Source organism: Aspergillus tubingensis, assembly GCF_013340325.1.
Source record: "Aspergillus tubingensis WU-2223L DNA, scaffold_15, whole genome shotgun sequence".
NCBI classification, from domain to species: domain Eukaryota; kingdom Fungi; phylum Ascomycota; class Eurotiomycetes; order Eurotiales; family Aspergillaceae; genus Aspergillus; species Aspergillus tubingensis.
Genome location: NW_023336289.1, coordinates 1295572 through 1315064, shown reverse-complemented (window position 1 = coordinate 1315064; position 19493 = coordinate 1295572). Strand labels below are relative to the sequence as shown.

The 19493-nt window shown below is 49.9% G+C and overlaps 8 protein-coding genes across 8 annotated transcripts; 5 read left to right on the top strand and 3 right to left on the bottom strand.

Annotated features, from left to right (window-relative positions):
* Positions 1-184: 184 nt before the first annotated feature.
* On the bottom strand, positions 185-1990 carry AtWU_11264 (beta-N-acetylhexosaminidase; the record flags this gene model as incomplete). Its single annotated transcript, XM_035506364.1, has 1 exon — positions 185-1990. The coding sequence occupies one exon, from the start codon at positions 1988-1990 to the stop codon at positions 185-187; it is 1806 nt and encodes a 601-aa protein (XP_035362257.1).
* An 836-nt stretch (positions 1991-2826) lies between these two features.
* AtWU_11263 (uncharacterized protein) lies at positions 2827-5655 on the top strand (the record flags this gene model as incomplete). Its single annotated transcript, XM_035506363.1, has 1 exon — positions 2827-5655. The coding sequence occupies one exon, from the start codon at positions 2827-2829 to the stop codon at positions 5653-5655; it is 2829 nt and encodes a 942-aa protein (XP_035362256.1).
* A 913-nt stretch (positions 5656-6568) lies between these two features.
* AtWU_11262 (thioredoxin family protein) lies at positions 6569-7105 on the bottom strand (the record flags this gene model as incomplete). The annotated part of the gene is made up of 3 exons (XM_035506362.1): positions 6569-6863; positions 6923-7010; positions 7063-7105. The coding sequence occupies 3 exons, from the start codon at positions 7103-7105 to the stop codon at positions 6569-6571; spliced, it is 426 nt and encodes a 141-aa protein (XP_035362255.1).
* Positions 7106-7806: 701 nt separating this feature from the next.
* Positions 7807-9160, top strand: AtWU_11261 (nucleotide-diphospho-sugar transferase; the record flags this gene model as incomplete). The annotated part of the gene is made up of 3 exons (XM_035506361.1): positions 7807-8287; positions 8352-8992; positions 9050-9160. The coding sequence occupies 3 exons, from the start codon at positions 7807-7809 to the stop codon at positions 9158-9160; spliced, it is 1233 nt and encodes a 410-aa protein (XP_035362254.1).
* Positions 9161-9859: 699 nt separating this feature from the next.
* Positions 9860-11524, top strand: AtWU_11260 (tRNA threonylcarbamoyladenosine dehydratase; the record flags this gene model as incomplete). The annotated part of the gene is made up of 3 exons (XM_035506360.1): positions 9860-10042; positions 10097-10196; positions 10269-11524. 3 exons carry the CDS (start codon positions 9860-9862, stop codon positions 11522-11524), a joined length of 1539 nt encoding a protein of 512 aa, XP_035362253.1.
* A 1193-nt stretch (positions 11525-12717) lies between these two features.
* On the bottom strand, positions 12718-13978 carry AtWU_11259 (nucleotide-diphospho-sugar transferase; the record flags this gene model as incomplete). Its single annotated transcript, XM_035506359.1, has 5 exons — positions 12718-12759; positions 12819-12959; positions 13025-13390; positions 13440-13534; positions 13585-13978. 5 exons carry the CDS (start codon positions 13976-13978, stop codon positions 12718-12720), a joined length of 1038 nt encoding a protein of 345 aa, XP_035362252.1.
* Positions 13979-15353: 1375 nt separating this feature from the next.
* On the top strand, positions 15354-16883 carry AtWU_11258 (aspartic protease; the record flags this gene model as incomplete). Its single annotated transcript, XM_035506358.1, has 1 exon — positions 15354-16883. One exon carries the CDS (start codon positions 15354-15356, stop codon positions 16881-16883), a length of 1530 nt encoding a protein of 509 aa, XP_035362251.1.
* Positions 16884-17770: 887 nt separating this feature from the next.
* AtWU_11257 (putative serine/threonine-protein phosphatase) lies at positions 17771-19170 on the top strand (the record flags this gene model as incomplete). The annotated part of the gene is made up of 3 exons (XM_035506357.1): positions 17771-18275; positions 18360-18850; positions 18916-19170. The coding sequence occupies 3 exons, from the start codon at positions 17771-17773 to the stop codon at positions 19168-19170; spliced, it is 1251 nt and encodes a 416-aa protein (XP_035362250.1).
* Positions 19171-19493: the final 323 nt, after the last annotated feature.

Below are 19493 nucleotides of genomic sequence, written 5' to 3'. Positions count from 1 at the left end.
TATATGCGTACTACATTTCAAGCTATGAGTACTGACTTGGTGATCATATGCAGATTGTATATTATTGTGATTTACTGACAGGTATAGTACTTAAATCAGATCGCCTGCAACTTATATCATTTACACATCGATCCCATATGTCGTCTTAGATGCTATGCTGCCAGCTGCTCTTCCCAGCCCCGATTTACTGAATCACACTCTGGTTGAGGTACAGGTCGCAGGCATGCGGATGCTGCACACAATACTTTGGTACCAGGGCTGTCGCCTGCACCCCGTTGGCCACCAGATACTCGCGGAAGTTCAGGATGCGCTGGGTCATCAGCGTCGTGCGCTTCTGCCCGTTCTCACGATTCCCAGACCACACCAGCTCCGCCAGCGCAGCGGCACGCGGCCAAATTAGACTGGATACCGTCACATCATCCACTTGCTCTGACCAGAGAGGTGCCTCTGCGCCTATAATGTGTTGAGCCTGGGTAGCGGTCAAATTGTGTGTGAAGTCGTAGTCATAGATCCGCTGCCATGTCTTGTACGGCGCACACCACGAGCCCCCGTTGCCACCATAGTTAAAGTTGGGAGTGCTTGCATCGGGATTACTCATTACATCATAGCGAGGGTCATTTGTGAGAAAACCTCCTATCCCACAGTCCAGATACATAAAATCCGCTGATGATACAATCACGTCGTAGCCCTTGGCAGTCAGTTGATTGATATAGTCCAGGCCATTATTCCAGTTTTGCATCACGATATTCGTGGGAACATCATGTGCATGTTCTGTGGATAGTACAATATCTTCCCACATGACCAGTCGCCGTGAGGTACTGTAGTTCTGGAAGATCGGCACAGCATGGTCAATCCAGTACTGGGCTAGGTCATTATAAGTTCGCGACGGATCCTGCGCAAACCACTCAGTGACGTAGCTGCTGAAGTTGAAACAGTTCGGCTGGATCTCATCTGCCCCAACATGGAACCAGTTGTCTGGGAAGATTTCAGACAGCTCATTATAGACCTGTCGGACTATATCATACGTGCCGTTGTAAATAATATCCATATGGCCGGGCGGGGGCTCTACCGCAGTATGCAGGGCATAATTATCATTGGACCACCAGGAGTCCACGCAGGTTACCATCTGGGGGTCGACCTGCTTCCACCCAGAGGCGGAATGGCTGGGCATATCAATCTCCGGGATGACCCGTACACCACGCGCTCGCGCGTAGGCCACGACATTGCGCATATCAGCATGCGAATATACTTCGCGAGGAGAGTAGGCGTCATGAATCATTTCCGGATAGGCGTCAATCTCCACGGGCCACGATTGGGTGTCTTCCATGTGCCAGTGTAGAACATTTAGTTTAGAAAGAGACATGCCGTCCAGCTGCTCGTATATCTTGTTGACCGAAATAAAGTTTCGACCAGTGTCAAGCATAATACCCCGGTAAGGATAGAGAGGTGCATCCTGAATCTTAACTGGCTGTTCAATGATCAAACCACCCTGTCCGTCGGAGATGACCAGCTGCTGGAGAGTGGTGAAGGCATGGAGCGCCCCCCACACGGTGGGAGCCTCAATGACCACCGAGGTAGAGCTCTCGGTGACCTCCAGGGTGTAAGACTCGTCTACCCCATGCTGAAGATCTGCGGCAACATCCAACACGTTCAAATCAACAAATTGGAGCGATGGCAGTGCCTGCGGGGACCTTTTAGTAGCCCCGGCCGTACCGGTGGGGAAGGGTTGATAAGACGGCACGGGACCTTCGGTTGCTGCAGGTACCCATTGTAGGGAGACGATAGAATTCCAGGCACGATTCCATCCATTGGCCAGAATGAAATCGGAAGTGTCCCGGGAGGTACGGAGACTAACGAAGTCGGCCAGCTGCTTAGGACCCGACGAAGCCCAAGTGATGTTTTGTGGAGCTGGTAAGGGATTGACGTTGACGGCAGCGGCCCCAGCCACTCGCAACGTGAGGCACGCCAGCCAGAGATGATCAAGCAGCATGGCGGAGAATTAGTGTCGACACTCAGAGCGAGGGCGGATGAAGAGTGCGGAGAATCATGGTGGGGGAGCATGGGGTTAAAGAAGCAAAGAGGATAAGGATCAGCGGTGGCTGGATGCAGGGAGATACCATGAAACGGGGGAATGCATGAATGAACAGGAATGATGCGAAGCTATCTTGTTCTAGTTGACATAGTTGCCGCAGGTAACTAGTCAGTTACTACGGAGTACTTTGTAATCATTATTGAGTCTAATTTGAACGACGTGGAATGATGTTTGTTTGTTTGTTTGTTCCATTGCTTACTATACTCCGGATTCCAGCGCCTTACGGGCCTGGTTCTCCACGTGACCATTGACTGAAGGTACCTACTACGTAGTACTTTTCGGAGCCCACTAAAGATGGTAGGCGGTCACCCGCCCCGTCATTATGCAATGGGCCATACGGAGTCCAGGCGGCAAGCACCGCGTACCTGCGCGATTCCGCCCTCTGGGTTTCTGTTGGTGAACTTCTAACATCTTACTTTCACATTTACTTACCTTAGCTCGGTTGTTGGAACTAGTTCTGGGTCCACGAGGCTGTGCATAACTGTATATCTTAATTGTACGCAGTCCTATTGGATCCGGGATTAACTAGGTGTCGTCTCTACGCATTCTTTCGGTAGTACTTTTGGTTACATCGCAGTGTTTGGCTCGCGACTCCCGATGACATCGATCATTTATGAGACATCAATAACCACGACAAGCCCAATTCTGAAGCGCTTTCTTTGGAATCCCTCCCCATTACGGGCGTGGGACGTCCTGCGAGTACCAACGCCAATCCGCGACGCAATTGGCGCAACATGGAGGATATCCGGCCGACCGCGAAATGGGCGAATCGCTTGTTGCGCCCCTTGAAATCCATTCACCACCGACTCCAGAAACACTACGAGATTCGCAACAGCATAGCAGACACGAAATCGAAAGTCAAGCCCGATTCCCACAATTCCCACCGTTCGCGAGCCCCGATAAACAACAAGAGAACCTGTAACGAACCAGGCTGCAATCTTTCAGACGAGGAACCCGACGATCCAGCATGGATCCCAGGTAACCGGGGAAATCGCCGGCCCAGGCATAATTACTCGAATCGCGGACAGAGGAAGGGCGCACAGAGACGTAGTCGACTGTTGATCAAGAGCCCGGAAGTGCAGAGGACGCTGCCTGGCGCTATCGAAATCGCTACCCCATTGATCACAGGAACTATACCAGGACCCACGGAGGCGACCTTGTCTATTCGCAAACGGCTTTTTCGGAATTCGGGACCACCTTTGAGCGCTGTCGGGGCCAACAGGCAGTCGCGGACGAATAATCCCAGTTTCCCGGCATACCAGGGCTCATGGAAGGAAGTTTTGGATCTTTCTGGAGACCCGGGCTTGGTGGATATTGCGCGATTCTTGGATCGCATGCTTATCAAATTTTTGGAGAATACCAGACCTGCTCCGACAATACACAAGCATGACGAGGAGAATCGCGGGGCCCGATCGTTACTATCTATGGCTGCGCGACGGCTGCCGGGGTTCATCGCCGAGGAGCAGCGCCTGCAGGATCAGGTGGAGCCGGATGAGGATGTTGACATGTGTGATGCATACTTTACTGAACTCGAAGCTCAATATGCTCCTGGCGGCGGCGGGTGGCAGCCGCTCCGTGAAGCTGTGCGTGCGCAAGGCATCCACCTGATCTCTGAGATGATGATGAGAGAATGGATACCCAGTTTGGCGGTCTGTCGCCTGCTAGGGGAATGTCTTGAGCACGGGGAGTTGGATGCCTTCGAAACACTTATGTCACAATATCTTACGACCATCAAGACTCACGACTACCCAACAGCTTTTGATCCTTCGAAACCTGTGGGCCACTGCGATAACCCTATCTACATATTGCGCAGTTACTACTCGAAGGCCCCCGAACGTAGATCCTTTGTTTTTGATGAGATGACAAAGCTCCTGTCTCGTAGGGCTCTTCCGCCAGAGTGGATGGTCACTACAAGATGGAAAAAGTGCGTGGATGGGGCTATTCGGTCACTATCAATTGGCGACGGAGATTCAGCTGCTGCGACCCGGACTATCGAGGCTATCATCCTTTCATCTGCTGGTATATATCCCGGCACGGATTCGCTGGTAGCTCGGAACAGGGGGAGAAAGGTACCTCGTTCTGTACGTCTAAAGGACACCCGTGCATCAGTAACGAATCCTACAAGCGTGCCTAAAGATCAAACTCCGTGTCCTGTTCCCATCCAAGATGCGCTCAGCAATCTTTCAGCAAGTCTAGTTACCGCACTGTGCGGCATGTATATGGCACGGACGCAAGCCTCCGGTGCCAATGACAAGATAACAGGAACGAAACTCAGACATATTGTCGGAACGCTGTCTTTTGGGGTACAACGGGCAGTTGGATTGGTACTGTCGCGGCGCGAGATGGAGGGTCCAAGCTTCCAATCCCTGCGTCGGGGATACGTCTTGTTGGGTGAGTGGACGCTGCAGTGCACTGAAAATTCCACGCCTGAGGTCATTAGCCAGTCCGGCGCCATCTCGCCAGAAAATCTAGAGTCGCTTTGTATAGCGTTGATACACCAACAGGATGCAGTCAAACAGCTAGCAGAGTTTGTCCAACAACTGTTTCGATGCTGTGGACATGCGCGTGAAGATGATCCTGCGAGGACACCTCGAAAAATTCGAGCTATCGTATGGCGGCTGGCGCGGCTGACGAGTATGAAGGGCATTTCTCTGCTCCTCGCCAAGGTAGCTGCGGAAACAGCAATGGCGTTGGCGGAGGTTACATTGGATGTGGATGACCACGCGTGGGCTCTCGAAATTCAAGAACAAGCCGCTTCATCCCAGCAAGAAGGGAATCTCCACAAATCTGCCGCATTGGCACATGTGCCACAAAACGATGCGATTCACCTGTACCGATGGGAAGAAAGCATTGGGGAATGGGTATCCAGCACGCCGGTCGCCAAACCTCTGGCTTCCCGTAATGCGGATGGCGCTTCAAGCCCTCTTGCTGCGACAGCTAAGCGGAGACCATCGGCGCTCTCCTGCTCAACCAGTAGCAGATCGCCCAGCCCTGAACTTTCGGAGGAGGCTGCATCCAGCGTGACATCATCTGCGCCATCGATGAGCGGGAAACGAGGACGCGGAACGAATGATTGGAGGCCACCGTCACCCAAGAGACTTCGGTCAAGCTCGAGGAGGATGACTGCAGCTCCAGTCGCGTCTGGCGCTTTGCCAGCGACACGTGAGCGCCTTGCTGCGGCTCGCTCCCTCGAGCCAGATTCTGCACCGATTGCCACCCGGGCACGAACGGCCCTTCGCGATTTACCCCAGGCCAAGAACAGCACCTTGAAGAAGACGAGACTACAACCAGGCCCGACTACACCCAGCATCTCACGCGCGGACCCTATCAAAGTGACTCCCCTCATCGAGGTGGTTATCGTCAACCAGCCCGTATCGGTGAGGTCGCTGAATCGCACCCCCAGAACGGCACGAAAACAACCACAACAACCACCACCACAGATTCCTAGCCCATCGGTGGTGAAAGGCCCTCGACGCTCCACTCGTACGCGACCTCCCCCAGCCGAGCGGGTCATTCCATGCTCGGACGATGACAGCGAGGACGAGCTGAGTTTTCTGTTGTGAAAGAGCGGGGTCATGATGGTTACTTTTGCCCGTTCAGTATGTGCGGAGAGTGATGTGAAAGTCGGAGTGGTTGTTGGCGACGTCTCATTTTTAGACGAACTGCTACTTTTGGACCCATCCATAAGTCATTGATGGCGTGGTCTCTGTTCATTTTCAATTAGAGTATCATTGTGATTCTAAGGTTTTATTGGCGAAATGGGCGCGATTGATTAATTCCGGGCAGGAGTGGATTGATTGGTTAGGTTCAGTTTGAGGATTTCTTTTTGGTTTCTGGCTTGATTGATTTGATTGACGATGATACCCGCGGGCAAAGGCTTTCTTCCAATTTAGTTCAACTCTTATCCTTATATTTGTTCGAGCCCGCTATGTAAGATGCTAAGTTATGCCGGTGCCTCACCGTCTGAAGCAACAAATGATATGACCCTCAACGCCGTCAACCCCCTCGTCCTAAAAGCTTCGCCGTAAATCCATGGATCAACGAATTAACTATGCATGTTGGAGCGGATATAGGAGCAGTCCTCGCTGCGGCTATATATACGAATACACATTATATCGTATTGAAATATACTAGTGTCGTGCCCCGCAGTCATATTCCGCGTCACTTTCCGCGTCAATCAGGTCCTGTCGAAGATATTCCGCCTTTTATTTAGCTGCCAGCCGACGGCTCCGATCCCTTGTAGCCTTAACAGCAAATGAACAGATGGTAGATGCAAATATTGGATGTTTGGAGGCTTTGCGTGTGGCTAGTTGGTCCGCAGTTATCTTCCCGCTATTAGGGATCACGATAGTCCTGAATGAACAGACAAGGGTACATCACTGAGTCCACCATCATCACATGGACTCGGACTTGAATTTTACTTTCTCTCCTTCCAGTTCTGCGGGCTCGGCTATCTCTTCCTTTATTACTACCCTCTTATGCCGTAATTTCCTTGATGGCTGCCTCCAGCTCCTTCATGTTTCCACCCACGACGCGCTTCTCCTGCAGCTGACCATCCTTGTACAGGACAAACGTGGGCATAGCGCGCACCTCCAGTTCCTGCGCCACCGAGCGGACCTTATCGACGTCGACCTGGATGAAGCGCACATTGGTGTAGGTTTCGCTGAGCTTGCCGACCACTGGCGCAACGGCCTTGCACGGACCGCACCAGGTTGCGAAGAAGTCCACGACCACAGGACCGTTGGAGGTGAGCGCCTTGAAGATGACGGGGCTGGACCGGTCAGTTCCCAATTTACTATCTGCGGAGGGGGAGTTCGGAAGACGACTCACTTGTCAACCTCGATAACCTTTCCGTGCGACATGGTGGATCCGGTGGTGTTGTTGTTGCCGAAGAAGCGAGTACGGATGAAACGGAGAACTGTACGGCGTCAGTAAGCAGGCAGATGAAACGCACTATCCGTATGGCTTACCAAAGTAGACGACGATGGCGAGGATAATGCGGGAAAGCTCCATACTGGCGACGGGGAAACAGGCAGACGGACTGAAGTGGGTGGAGAGGTTTAGTCCTCCGGAGTAATCTCTCGGCGGGTGTCGCGAGTACCCAGCTAAATTGCGCCAAAAGGGTCGTGCTGCGCCAAGCGAATGATAAGTAAATTAGCAGGAAGATTTCAATGCAAATCCAACTACGTCACACCAGCAGTTAGCCTATGCTTGATTTCTCTTTTAATCTCTGTCTTTCGAGAACAATACGCATGTGCTGACTAAACTACGGAGCAACGGAGAAAGACACGCGCCGATGACATGGTGAATGCGATAAGTAGATACTGTTTGTACGGAGTACACCTGAACTGATTTATTTGAGACCCTGCTAGAAGCGGTTACTGAATCTTCAGTTTGACTACTGGTAGACTGTAATGATACTAATACTAGTAGTACGTACCTTTTGGTGATCAAACGGCGTTGCACCTGAGTGCACAGTACTTACTAGTACCTTAAGTGGACTGGAACCGACCGGATCTGATTGGGCGTTATTTTTATCCGCAGGATAGCTGACAAAGCCAGCACAACCAGCACAACTAACTAGTTATCACTCCAGATCATGGCGGCGATTGCCTCCCTGAAGATGGCGGAGTAGTAGTGATCGACGAGGAGGATACGCGTCAACCATCATCTAAAGATGTCCCTTCCCTTCAATTGATTTACTATAACTCAACATGGCAGGCAAGAAAGGCCCCGTCCTACCCTACCGCCGGGGCTCAGACGCCTCCGAAGCCGACTTCTTCGACATTCCCGAAGAGCCCTGCTGGTCCATCATCAAGCGCCAGCTCCGCTATCTTAAGAGTCCGCGGGCCTGGCTCGCCATCTTCGTCTTCGTGCTGTTTGTCCTATTGCTGCGTCGAGAGAAACCTCCGCCTCCGCCCCTTCCTCATATTGATTACGACCGAGTCGATTGGTCGCTCTACGCCTACAGCCAGTATGCGACCTCGAGCCCATACTTGTGCAATGCGCTTATCGTCTTCGATACTCTGCAACGGCTTGGCAGCCGAGCGCAGCGGGTGCTTTTCTACCCCGAGAACTGGGACGTGCTGGTAGATGACGATCGCGACCGGGACAGCCAGCTGTTGGCGATGGCCCAGGAGAAATACAATGTGCTGTTGGTGCCGATTGATGTGCAGATGGTGAAGGCAGGATCGGGTAGGACATTCATTACAGCGGTTAGAGTTGTCAACGGCGTCAGGAGCTAATGCAGGAAGGATAGGACCAAGCGAATCCTGGGACAAGAGCATCTCCAAGCTTCTTGCCTTCGGAGAGACCGAATTCGAACGTGTCATTCACATCGACTCGGACGTTAGCGTTCTACAGAACATGGACGAATTGTTCTTCCTCCCGCCCTCTCAAGTCGCCATGCCCCGCGCCTACTGGGAACTGCCTGATATCAAGCAGCTCTCGTCTCTCTTGATTGTTCTCCAGCCGTCCTACAAAGAGTGGTATGCGTTGATGGATAAGGCTCAGGCCATTTCGTACGGACAGGTCGACTCGAACGTCAGCTCGCGAGTCAGGTACGATATGGAACTGATGAACGAACGGTATGCGGATTCGGCCTTGGTTCTGCCGCACCGACAGTACGGACTGGTCACCGGCGAGTTTCGCAAAGACGACCACCGGGCGTTCCTGGGTAATGAGCATGAAGAATGGGATCCGGAAAAGGTACTAGCGGAAGCGAAGCTGGTCCATTTCTCCGACTGGCCGCTGCCCAAGCCGTGGGTGATGTGGCCGCAGGAACTGCTGGCCGATATGCTGCCCAAGTGTAAGGTCAAGCCAGGCACGATGCATGAGAGTGGGTGCAAGGATCGTGAGATTTGGAAGAAGCTCTACGATGATTTCCGGCGGAAACGAAGGGTTTGTTCATTCCTCCTGCCTGGTTTGTGTGTTTTCGTTGCTAATGATGGTGAACAGGACGTGTGTAAATTGCTCAGTTATCCGGCGCCAAACTGGCCGCCTCGGGAGAAACCCCAAGGTCCTCTGGAGGCGGCACCAGAAGGTGTTTCAGTTCCTCCTGCTAGATGATTTCATTGTGTATTTGGCATGGTGTTTCGGATGTGGTTACGGGTTTCGCAGATTGTATATAGACAACATGGATAATTTTGACTGCACATTGGCGTCGATGGATTGTACGATAAGTGAATGGACATAATAAGTATCTCCAATGACCGCTGCCTGTGCCGTAGCACTGGGCATCGTCAACCCCTGCGACCTGTCATCGCGGTTGACGCTTAGTACGTCTTATATGACGGTCACGTCATATTTGAATCAATTCAATTGTTATCAGTTTTAATTCTTATACCTGATCGAGTCCGCTAAGTGTTGCCATCGCTTAAAGCAAAGAATATGGCCCTAAATGCTGTTATCCCCGAACGTTTTCGATACGACTTACCTATATACATGTTGTGTGCTGCTTTGCGGGAACAACGCGTGGTGTTGTAATACACGTGACCCGCAACAGAGGTGCCACTTGAGCTCAACTGCGATGGGAAATACGTAATTGATAATTCAGCCCCGTCTGCCTCTGCTTGGGGAACTCCTTATGGTGAGTTATTGCTGGTCAAAAATTCTCATTGCGCTCCCTCTTACGTCTTCTGTTTAATTAACATGAATAACCGTTTGAGTTGTGATAGATCGCCGCAACAATTTAGAAAGAATCGCCACAGTCAAAATCGGATCGCATATGGATAAGGTTGCGCATACAGTATAATAAGATATATAAGAATGGCATCCTGGATCCAACGCCAGAGTGGATCTCATCAGACGCAGCTTGCGGCTACAGCAGTGATTTCGGGAGCTGCGGTCGCTGGTGCGATACTTGGCTACCAGGCTTTCAAAAGGAAGGATGCAGTGCAGCGCCTCAAGGCATCCATCCCAGATGTCAATGACCAACACCATGTTGAAAAGGTATCCTAGGGTCTTCGGAACTTAATATAGGAAATTTAGCTAAATATTGGGAAGCTCACAGAATACGGTGTCGCGGCTGCAGCGCAGCTGAGCAAGGAAGATGAACGCAGTGCGCTCCTCGCTCGGAGAGCGCAGGAAGGAGAGTACGATGATGGTATTGGCTCTTGCTTGGAATGCTCCCCTACAATTGTCGCTATGTTATTTGGCTAATTGAATTTCCGTCTAGAACTCATCCTCGAACAACTTGCTCGAAACCGTGTTTTCCTGTCCGATGAAGGCCTCGCGAAGCTCCGCTCGTCATACATAATCGTGGTCGGATGTGGAGGAGTCGGGTCGCATGCTGTGGCATCCCTTGCCCGCTCGGGTGTTTCCAAAATCCGCCTGATCGATTTTGATCAGGTCACGCTTTCCTCCTTAAACCGACATGCTCTCGCGACGCTGGCCGATGTCGGAACGCCAAAGGTGCATTGTATTCGCAAAAGACTGGAGCAGATCACACCGTGGGTGAAGTTTGACTGCCGGAACGAACTATTCGGGGGATCAGTCGCCGACAGACTTCTTGCGCCTTGGAGTTGGGACGACAACGACAAAGGTCACAAGCCTGACTATGTACTGGACTGCATCGACAACATTACGTCCAAGGTGGAGCTGCTTCATTACTGCCACTCGCACTCCATTCCCGTGATTTCGGCAATGGGAGCAGGATGCAAGTCAGACCCTACCCGTGTTACGGTTGGTGACATCTCACTTAGTACGGATGATCCGCTGTCGCGGAGCACTCGTCGACGCCTCAAGTTGTTAGGCGTCAATACCGGTATCCCTGTTGTTTTCTCCACTGAAAAGCCCGGTCCTGGTAAAGCCACTCTGCTTCCACTCAACGAGGCAGAATTCAGCAAAGGAGAAGTTGGTGAACTGAGTGTATTGCCCGATTTTCGGGCGCGGATCCTCCCTGTGCTGGGAACAATGCCTGCAGTGTTTGGCTACACTGTGGCGAACCACGTCATTTGCGACATTTCCGGCTATCCGATGGACTACAGCGTGGGTGGAAAGGGTCGTGATAAGTTGTACGATGGTGTCTTGGCAGCCTTGCAGGGAACGCTCGAGCGCTTGGCCCGGGCGGAGCATGGCCCTAGCCTTGTCGGGCTTCGCCTTCCCATCAGCAAGGATGACGTCGGATATCTGGTCGATGAGATCTTCCGCGGCAAGAGCGTGGTCAGTGGTCTCCCCAGTCGAGTCAGTCTTGTTCCCTGGGAGCGGCCTGAGAGAGGATTCGGACCTGATCCGGAGTGGATGAAGCAGGGGCAGACATTTGTGCCGCTTGAGTTGAAGGATTTAGTGTGTATGACTAAGGATGAAGCTGTACGGCATGAAAAGGAAGTGCTTCTGGGTGGTAAACGGCTGGAGGAGGTATACGATTCCAAGACGATTGAAATGGTGCAGAAGCGCCAACGGGAGATGGAGTTTCACGAGCAATATCGCTAATGACGCGGAGACATTGACGAGTAGCGCTTCTTCAGGGACCAAGATACAGATGGCACTAGCACCTGGCGCCAAAAGTTATAGCTACAAGTTGAAAACCTCGAGCCCTGCTTGGCTTTTGACAGTCTGACAGGCGGGTCTCAGGTGATGACCCACGAGTTTGATGGGGTCGAGGGAAGCCGGCTCCTGACATTTTCTTGGTCGCATTGCAGGCGTTAAACCCAGCTACAGATTTTGGTGAAAGCCTCATCTCGCCCAATGAGTGTTTGGTCTTTGAAGATAGCATAATTGGAGTAGAGACTACAATATGGGCTAGGATGTGAGTAATTTGGTACCATATCCAGACATGGCAGTCAAGTTCGAGCAAGGCAGGAGGATGTTCTGGCTGGGAGGACAAGATGGTTTGATATTGGACATAAGTGGCAGCTAGAAGATGTTGATAACAGCTAGACTGAATATAAACAAAGCCTAGAATACTTCAATTACAAGAAATACAGTATCAATGTGCCACTGAAGCATATGCCCAAAATTTCCAATCCGATTATCTCCTTTGCAGAATATTGTAAAGGTCTAATATATGCGGTAAAAAGTCCCCTGTCCTATCTCTCACATAATAGGAACATTCAGGCGTGGAGGAACCATGGGCGATAAAACAGCATAAACTGATATTAAATCAAGAATCAATCATTAATATGACCGCGCGTCCTTAGGTGCCCGAAGTCATAACTTACCTAAACTTTCCTGATAACCCCTGATCATCCGCACCCTCCAGTATTATAATTTTCCTTTATTCTAGCATGATCAGGTTCTTATAAAATATTCTTCTTACTAACTACCATAGATAATTCCTGTTCTAAGTCTAAGTATTGAACAGATAAGTCATAATAACACTGGCACCACAGCCACTGTCTGACAGAGTGTTGATCCAAATCTAATTAGAACTTATAAGATGATTATAACAATTGTATCCATCATGGTAAGTCGCGGGAAATAAACCAAATCTTTGAAAAGGTCTTCAAAAGTAGAGCTCGAACGTGAATGCTGAACAGAATTTGACTCTGATGGCTTATGGAGAGAGAGAGAATAGGTAGAAAAGAAAAGTAAAACATGTTGTACACGAGAACGTCCAGCGTTCAGAAATCAGAGTTTTGTTCTTCACATCCATCATAAAATGATGTCAAAGGAGGATCGACCTGTTATTGAGCATCCTGGTCTTGTATAGCAACGCCACATACGCTCTGTTCACGTTAGTATCCTCAGCGAGAATTGAATTGAAGCCAGGAGAAATTGGAAGTACCTGTCGTCTAGTCATAAATTCCTTGTACATCCCTAGCCAGATCTCTCGGAGATGGCAGTCATCTCGCTGACCAGTAGCAGGGTTGACCTCGCAAGGAGGCTGGGTCTGCTCGATCACATGTTGAGTAGCGGCAACCCATGGCTAGCGCCAGACTTAGCAGAGTCTCAAGGGGTCTGTAGGGTACCAAATCTTTGTTGTTAACGTACCTTGGGAACTGGCCAGTCAGAGAAATGGAGATATTTAGCTGTTCTTAGAACTTTTTCAGCATCCCACGGTTCATATGTATTTCCCAGATAGGCCTCATGGTTCTTGGCGCGGAATTCTCCCGTCAAAAGCATGTAAGGGCGGTGCGGTATAACGAGAGTATTATCTTCGTATAACTTGTTCATAATCTCCATGTCGTATTCTTCAGAAGGATTGTCCCATATCTCTTCCAACACGCGATTGAACTCATCCGTGGATGGTTGAATGAGCATAAGCCCGGATGTGAATACTCGTTCTTCCGGATAAAACCAGTAGGCCAGTGGCATGGCGACTGGAGCTGGTGGAAGTAGGAACAGCTCGTCCATCGTCTGCGTGTGTATTAGTTGCGATGAGAAACGCCATGACTGGGCTACGAACCTGCAGCAGGGTGGCGTCAGAGTCTAAGTTGAGAACTCTGTCATAATCTGTTTGATTAAAAGCGAGGAGCTTCGTGTAGCTCGTTGACCATGGTGCTGCGCTCATAGTTAGTGCTTACTCTTGCAGCGCAAAGAAATTGACTAACCTCCTCCTCCTCCCTTCATGATTACCTCGATTGGCCGAAGCTTCACGTTATAATTATCTCTAGCAAAACGAAGTAAACGTGCTTCAATTGAACTATCGTTCTCAGACACGAGAAACTTGGAGGGATACATCAGCACGAGATCGGCTTTTGTACCAAGACGGTGAAGGGCCTCGAAGATCATGACTGAATTGCAGAGATAAGACCTGTCTGTGGCATATTGAGTGTATGCAAAACGGGACCAGTCAATGCGCTCCCTAGACAGTCCGGTGTGATAAGACTCGGAAATTCGTGTAGCGTCCGGATGTTTTGGAAGTCGTAACAATGTCACAAATCCCAGAAGAGTAGACACAACTAAGAAAAAGGCGCGGAAGACTTTCGGAGTTCTTGTGAACATTATTCTGTAGTAGCTGATGGCAAGACTTGGAGAGCAAGTTACCCAAGAATCTTACTTCGAGTTTTGTGCATTGTTTTTGAAGGTCAAAGAGAATAAAAGAGTGTTGCAAGGTGCAATTATCGAAATTAAACCCCATCAGCCTCGAGGCAGCCCCTCGGCTGGTAGACAGCGGCGGGTGGCTGCGAATGGGCGGCTAAGCGCTGCCCATGCATGATCTGAAGCACGCTATAACCCACCGCAGCTACTGATTGGAGATAATGATGGCCCGTGCCCAGCACAGCGCTAACATGCACCTTTGGGTGGAGCCAACTACCAAGGGTTCAGGGTCCTTGCTCATTCCCAGCCTTGCCATCATCTCCAAGCACATCCAGCTGAGAGTCAACACTTACACTGGCTGAGGTAGGAGCGATTCACATCTTTACCATCAATCCACGATGTGAGCAAGCAATCGCATAGTGCTCCTACAACTTCGGCCTGACTCAGCAATAAGATTGAACTAAGCGCGAATGAATGCCATACATCCGGCTCAGTGGTCCCTGCACCTTCACTACCTTTGTACTTAGTACTACCTAGATGCACATCCATTGTTCACTGGTCAGTGGGTTCTCATGCAACCCCACTATAAGGACTCGTGCGGCTATGAATAACAACTGGCATATTAGGGGCGCTTAGATGGGCCTGTACTTAATCTAGTTGGCTGACAGTTATCCAACCTGAATCTCAATTCACGTATTTGTCTTTTGACGACTCAAGTTGACCTTTTCATCTGAGATGTGCGCAATTTCAGAATGCCATAAGTACTATTAGCAGTCATCCTAAGATTTGCGACATCAACACCTATTCACCTGTGTTTGGTACCGCAGCTCAGCCTGGAGGCGGCGGCGACTAAATTGGTTACTGAGTCAGTTTACACCAGAGTCTTCAATATTCATCGGTAGGCTACTTCGCTGTCCTGAGATGTCTGTCGAGTCAGGCCATTCAGAAACATGTCTTTGTTTTTTAGCATGGCTCAGGGTTTTCTAACAGATTTTCTTCCTTAGGGATGCGGCGACGACAGCAGCAGTGCTTTTTTGCCTTTTGGACCCTCTGCATCGAATATGTTCTTTGCTCAGGTCCCCGAGTGATGCCCTGGTCGAATAAGAAGTTTGGGCCCGATGGCCCCTGGCAAGCGGTCACAGTGCAAATTGGGAGTAACTACACCGAAATCGTTGTTCCTTCCTCGGAAGTGGCTTTGTACCCGGGAGGTAGTTGGGAAAGTAAGATCCTATTATCTTCAATTTGCGACAACAAAACACTCTCGTCCGTGTGTTATGGGAATATAGCTGGCCTCTTTGACAGCGACATATCAGCCAGCCTCGATAATACATCGATAGAGATGCCTCCATACGGGACATGGGGTGATGTGGATTGGGGTTTCACGGACGCAGCGCCTGTTTACGCAAAAGCAAGACGAGCAACAGACTATGTAACCATCAGCGGCTCACCCGTACCTGATGTTGATATGATCATAATATATTCGGGGTGGCAGACTTACCCTGGTGGGCAAGCATACCCACTGGAGGTGGGGATCTTATCCCTTGGATGCCCAGCTATCAATCAAACATTTGGAAATGTGATCAAGATTAACACAACGTTTGTCACCAGCTATTTCTATGAGCAAGAGGGATCGCTAAACATACCATCTTATTCTTACGGTATGCATATTGGCTCCGCAGCACTAGGAATTCCTGGATCGCTGCTTTTAGGGGGTTATGATCAAAATAGAGTGATGGGCGAGGTGTCCTCCCAGGCATTTTCAAGTGGAAGCTTCCCAATTGAGCTGCTCGATATGAATATCGGAGTAGCAGAGGGTGGGTCTCCTTGGACTTACACGAACAAAACAGGGCTATTGGCACAGGGTAATTCCTCCCTGGACTCTGGTCTCAGCGTCATTGTGGACCCAGCAAACCCATATATATATCTGCCTCAAAGCTCATGCGATGCGATAGCCGCTGAGTTGCCTGTGACATACCACCCTGAATACGGCCTTTACTTTTGGAACACATCTGACTCACAGTACGATACCATTGCAACTTCGCCAGGTTACCTAGGTTTCCAATTCAGCAAGGATAACCTCAACAACGTCTTCATCACGATTAAAGTTCCCTTCGCTCTTCTGAATCTCACACTAGAGGCCCCACTTGTGAAGACACCAACGCAATATTTCCCGTGCATGGCTACCAATAACACTCCTGTTCTAGGACGTGCTTTCCTTCAAGCAGCTTTTATAGGAGTCAATTGGCTTGGTGGAAAGTGGTTTCTAGCTCAAGCACCAGGACCGGGAGGCTCCTTCATTGTCGATACCGTGTCAATCGGTGACAATGACTCCACTATTTCGGCAACAACAAACAGCTGGGAATCCACCTGGAAGAGCACCTGGAAGGCAATACCTGCAGGTTCTACCTCGAATGCAAATACGACGAACGCAAATACAACAAGTACATCAATGAGCGGTCCATCTACTGACGGGAAAGGTTTCTCAGTGGCTGTCAAAATCGGTATAATTGTCGGCAGCACTATTGGCGGGCTGTCGTTAATTGCTGTTCTCTCTGGGATCTACATCCATCACCGTCGACAACAAAAGAAAGCATTCACTTCAGACGAAAGCTATACGACAGAACACACAGATCACGGATCCTCGGCGCATCAGTTGATGCCTGTGGAGGCACCCGATAACATATGGAACCAAGTAAACGAGTTACAAAGCCAAGAAAGACATGAGATGGGCTCGGAAAGAGGGCCCTTCTATGAGCTGGGCCCGGAAAAGGGTGCTTTGGTTGAATTAGATCAAAGGCCCAGATCTCCGGAAGGCCCTTTTGAGCTACCAGCACAAACATCCGTCTCGTGGTCTTCTAATGTTATCTAAAAGCGCCTGATTTCTGTAATGTACATAGCTGACTGTGTTTTTGCCATACCTTGATAGATTCAAAGCAGGTTATATTGGTTTACACACCCTATCATCATCATACTGACTATACTTGTATGTAAAATGACTATACAATTTCTGTACTAGACCTCTGATCACGATCCAGTCCAATAAAAATCCTTCAAATTTACACTTGACACTTAAGATGATGTATGTCCATATATACGACATGTAGCATATAGAACGGGTGGTACTTTATATAGTGTTGGATAAACCAAAAATGCGGTTGGTATACGTATATAGCAACACCACTCCAGAGTTCTATTTTATTCATGTTGTCCCGACTGCTATCTATCTGCTCAGCCTCGCACACTGAGTAAGAATAGTGCGCATTAAATGCTCGATTTGGACCCTGACGAGTCGCGCCTGCCTAGAATAGAACACCTAAACCATGTTTGGACTAGTAGTGCTCAGGCCAAGAGGGACGGCACCCTAGCACTAACCCAAAAATGGCTAAATAAGGGAAACACTCATGTTTCGAGTAAGGCGTCACAAGACTGCGGGAACTCTGTCCCTTCCACATCTTGGGTCCATCGCTCCATTCCGCCATCTGGGGCCATTTCATTATCTCTCTTTCACCGACGCGGCTGGGCCCGGACTGTGTCCTCCCTTGCCATTCCACATCGAAGGCCGTGTTGTCGATCGGTTCTGATCGTCGCTGCTTTCCCTTTCTTTCTTTTTTTTCCCTTTTCTCTCTGTTGCTTTTCGTCCATTATCCATAGCCTCATTCCTGATTTAGCATTCCCTACAACATCACCAACAACCTCTCTCCCCCCCCACACTCGTCCTCCGGTATCAGACAAAATAACACTTGTCCGCCTCCCAAAATGAATAATTATCACGACACCGAAAGCCTCGAATACTCCTCCGACACCTCTGATGATGGCCGCTTCTCTCCCCACCCTACGGGTCGCATTAAGCGCTACACAAGACCCTTGATCGATTACGTGCGCAACGAATGGCAAACTAACGCCAAATACTCCCATCTCGCCAACCCCGACCAGCCCTCTGAACCTTCCCGATTCGTCCAACTCTTCCTGTCTATTGTCACTGCGCCGCGCTTCCGTCGCTATGTCGTGGTGTACTTGGTCCTGGTCATAACGTGTCTGCTGGGATGGCTGTATATCCTCTCTCCGCGGCTAGCGGAGCATGCGTCGTTGTTGCGGGCGCTAGATCCAGAGGTGAAGGAGGAAGTGGGTGGATGGTTTGGAACGAACGCTTTTCCCGGGTTTGATGATGTTGTGCAGGTGAAAAAGTTGGATAAGGAGCTTTTGCCTGAGGGGGAGGAACGGCTGATTGTTGTGGGTGATGTGCAGGGATGCATGGCAGAGTGTATGCCCCCTTTTCACCCCCCTTGATGCAGTTCATGGTATTTGAATGCATGCATGGATCGCTGACATACAAAATTGTTGATAGTGGACCGCCTCCTCGAAGAACTCCTCTTCGATCCGACCAACGATCACCTCATCTTTACTGGAAACATGATTAGCCAGGGCCCCAACAGCACTGACGTTGTCGACTTCGCCCGAAAGTATTCCGCGTCCTGTGTGCGCGGAAACAACGAAGATCGCGTCCTTGTTATGCGCCACAATATGATCGAAGCTCAGACGTTAACTGATACCTCTTCCGATCAATACCTCGATGGGCAGTCTACAGAGCAGGCTAAGAATGAACGTGATCTCGCGCGTGTCCTATCAGACGAACAAGCAGACTGGCTAGACGCCTGCCCAGTTATTCTTAACGTGGGACAGATTCCTACCATGGGACAGGTTGCGGTCGTGCATGGGGGACTGATTCCGGGTGTGGATCTGAATCATCAGGATCCGTATAGCGTGATGAATATGTTGACCATCGACTTGGACACCCATATGCCTAGCCCAGAGCGGGATGGTATGATGTGGACTAAGGTTAGTCCCCTTTATAAAATTTCCGTACCATTTGTTTTGAGACAATAATACTAATGACAGTATAGTTCTTCAACAAACATCAATCCGTCGGCTATTCAAGCTCTAAAAGCTCAAACAAAAACGACGACGAAGATGCAGGTGCCGTCAAAGCCACCACCGTCATCTACGGTCACGACTCGGAAACAGCCCTCAACATCAACACCTATACAAAGGGTATTGACACCGGCTGTATCGCCGGCGGAAAACTCACCGCTTTCGTGATTAGTTCTTCTGGAGAGCAGAATATCATCCAGGTCAGGTGTAACAACTACCTACCCTGATTGAGTGACATTTGTTGTGTTCCGTCTTGTCGTGTATAGAATTTCGTCGCTGCATACTACTTTGCATAGTTTGCATCTTTCTCTCTTTTTCTCTCTGCTGGTTTGAAGGGACTAGGATTGATTGATTGATCGATTGGATTGGATCTGGTAGGGATGGTGTATTGTTTCATGGTTCATCTTCTGTTCGCTTGTTTCTGCATGTGGAGCATCGGGGTTGGAGTTTCGGCTTGTTTATCGCATGGGCCGGTTGTCGAGAATATGATGGTGTGCTTGTCTATATAGGTAAATCTGTCTCTACGCAAGATATAGTATACAGTACTTTA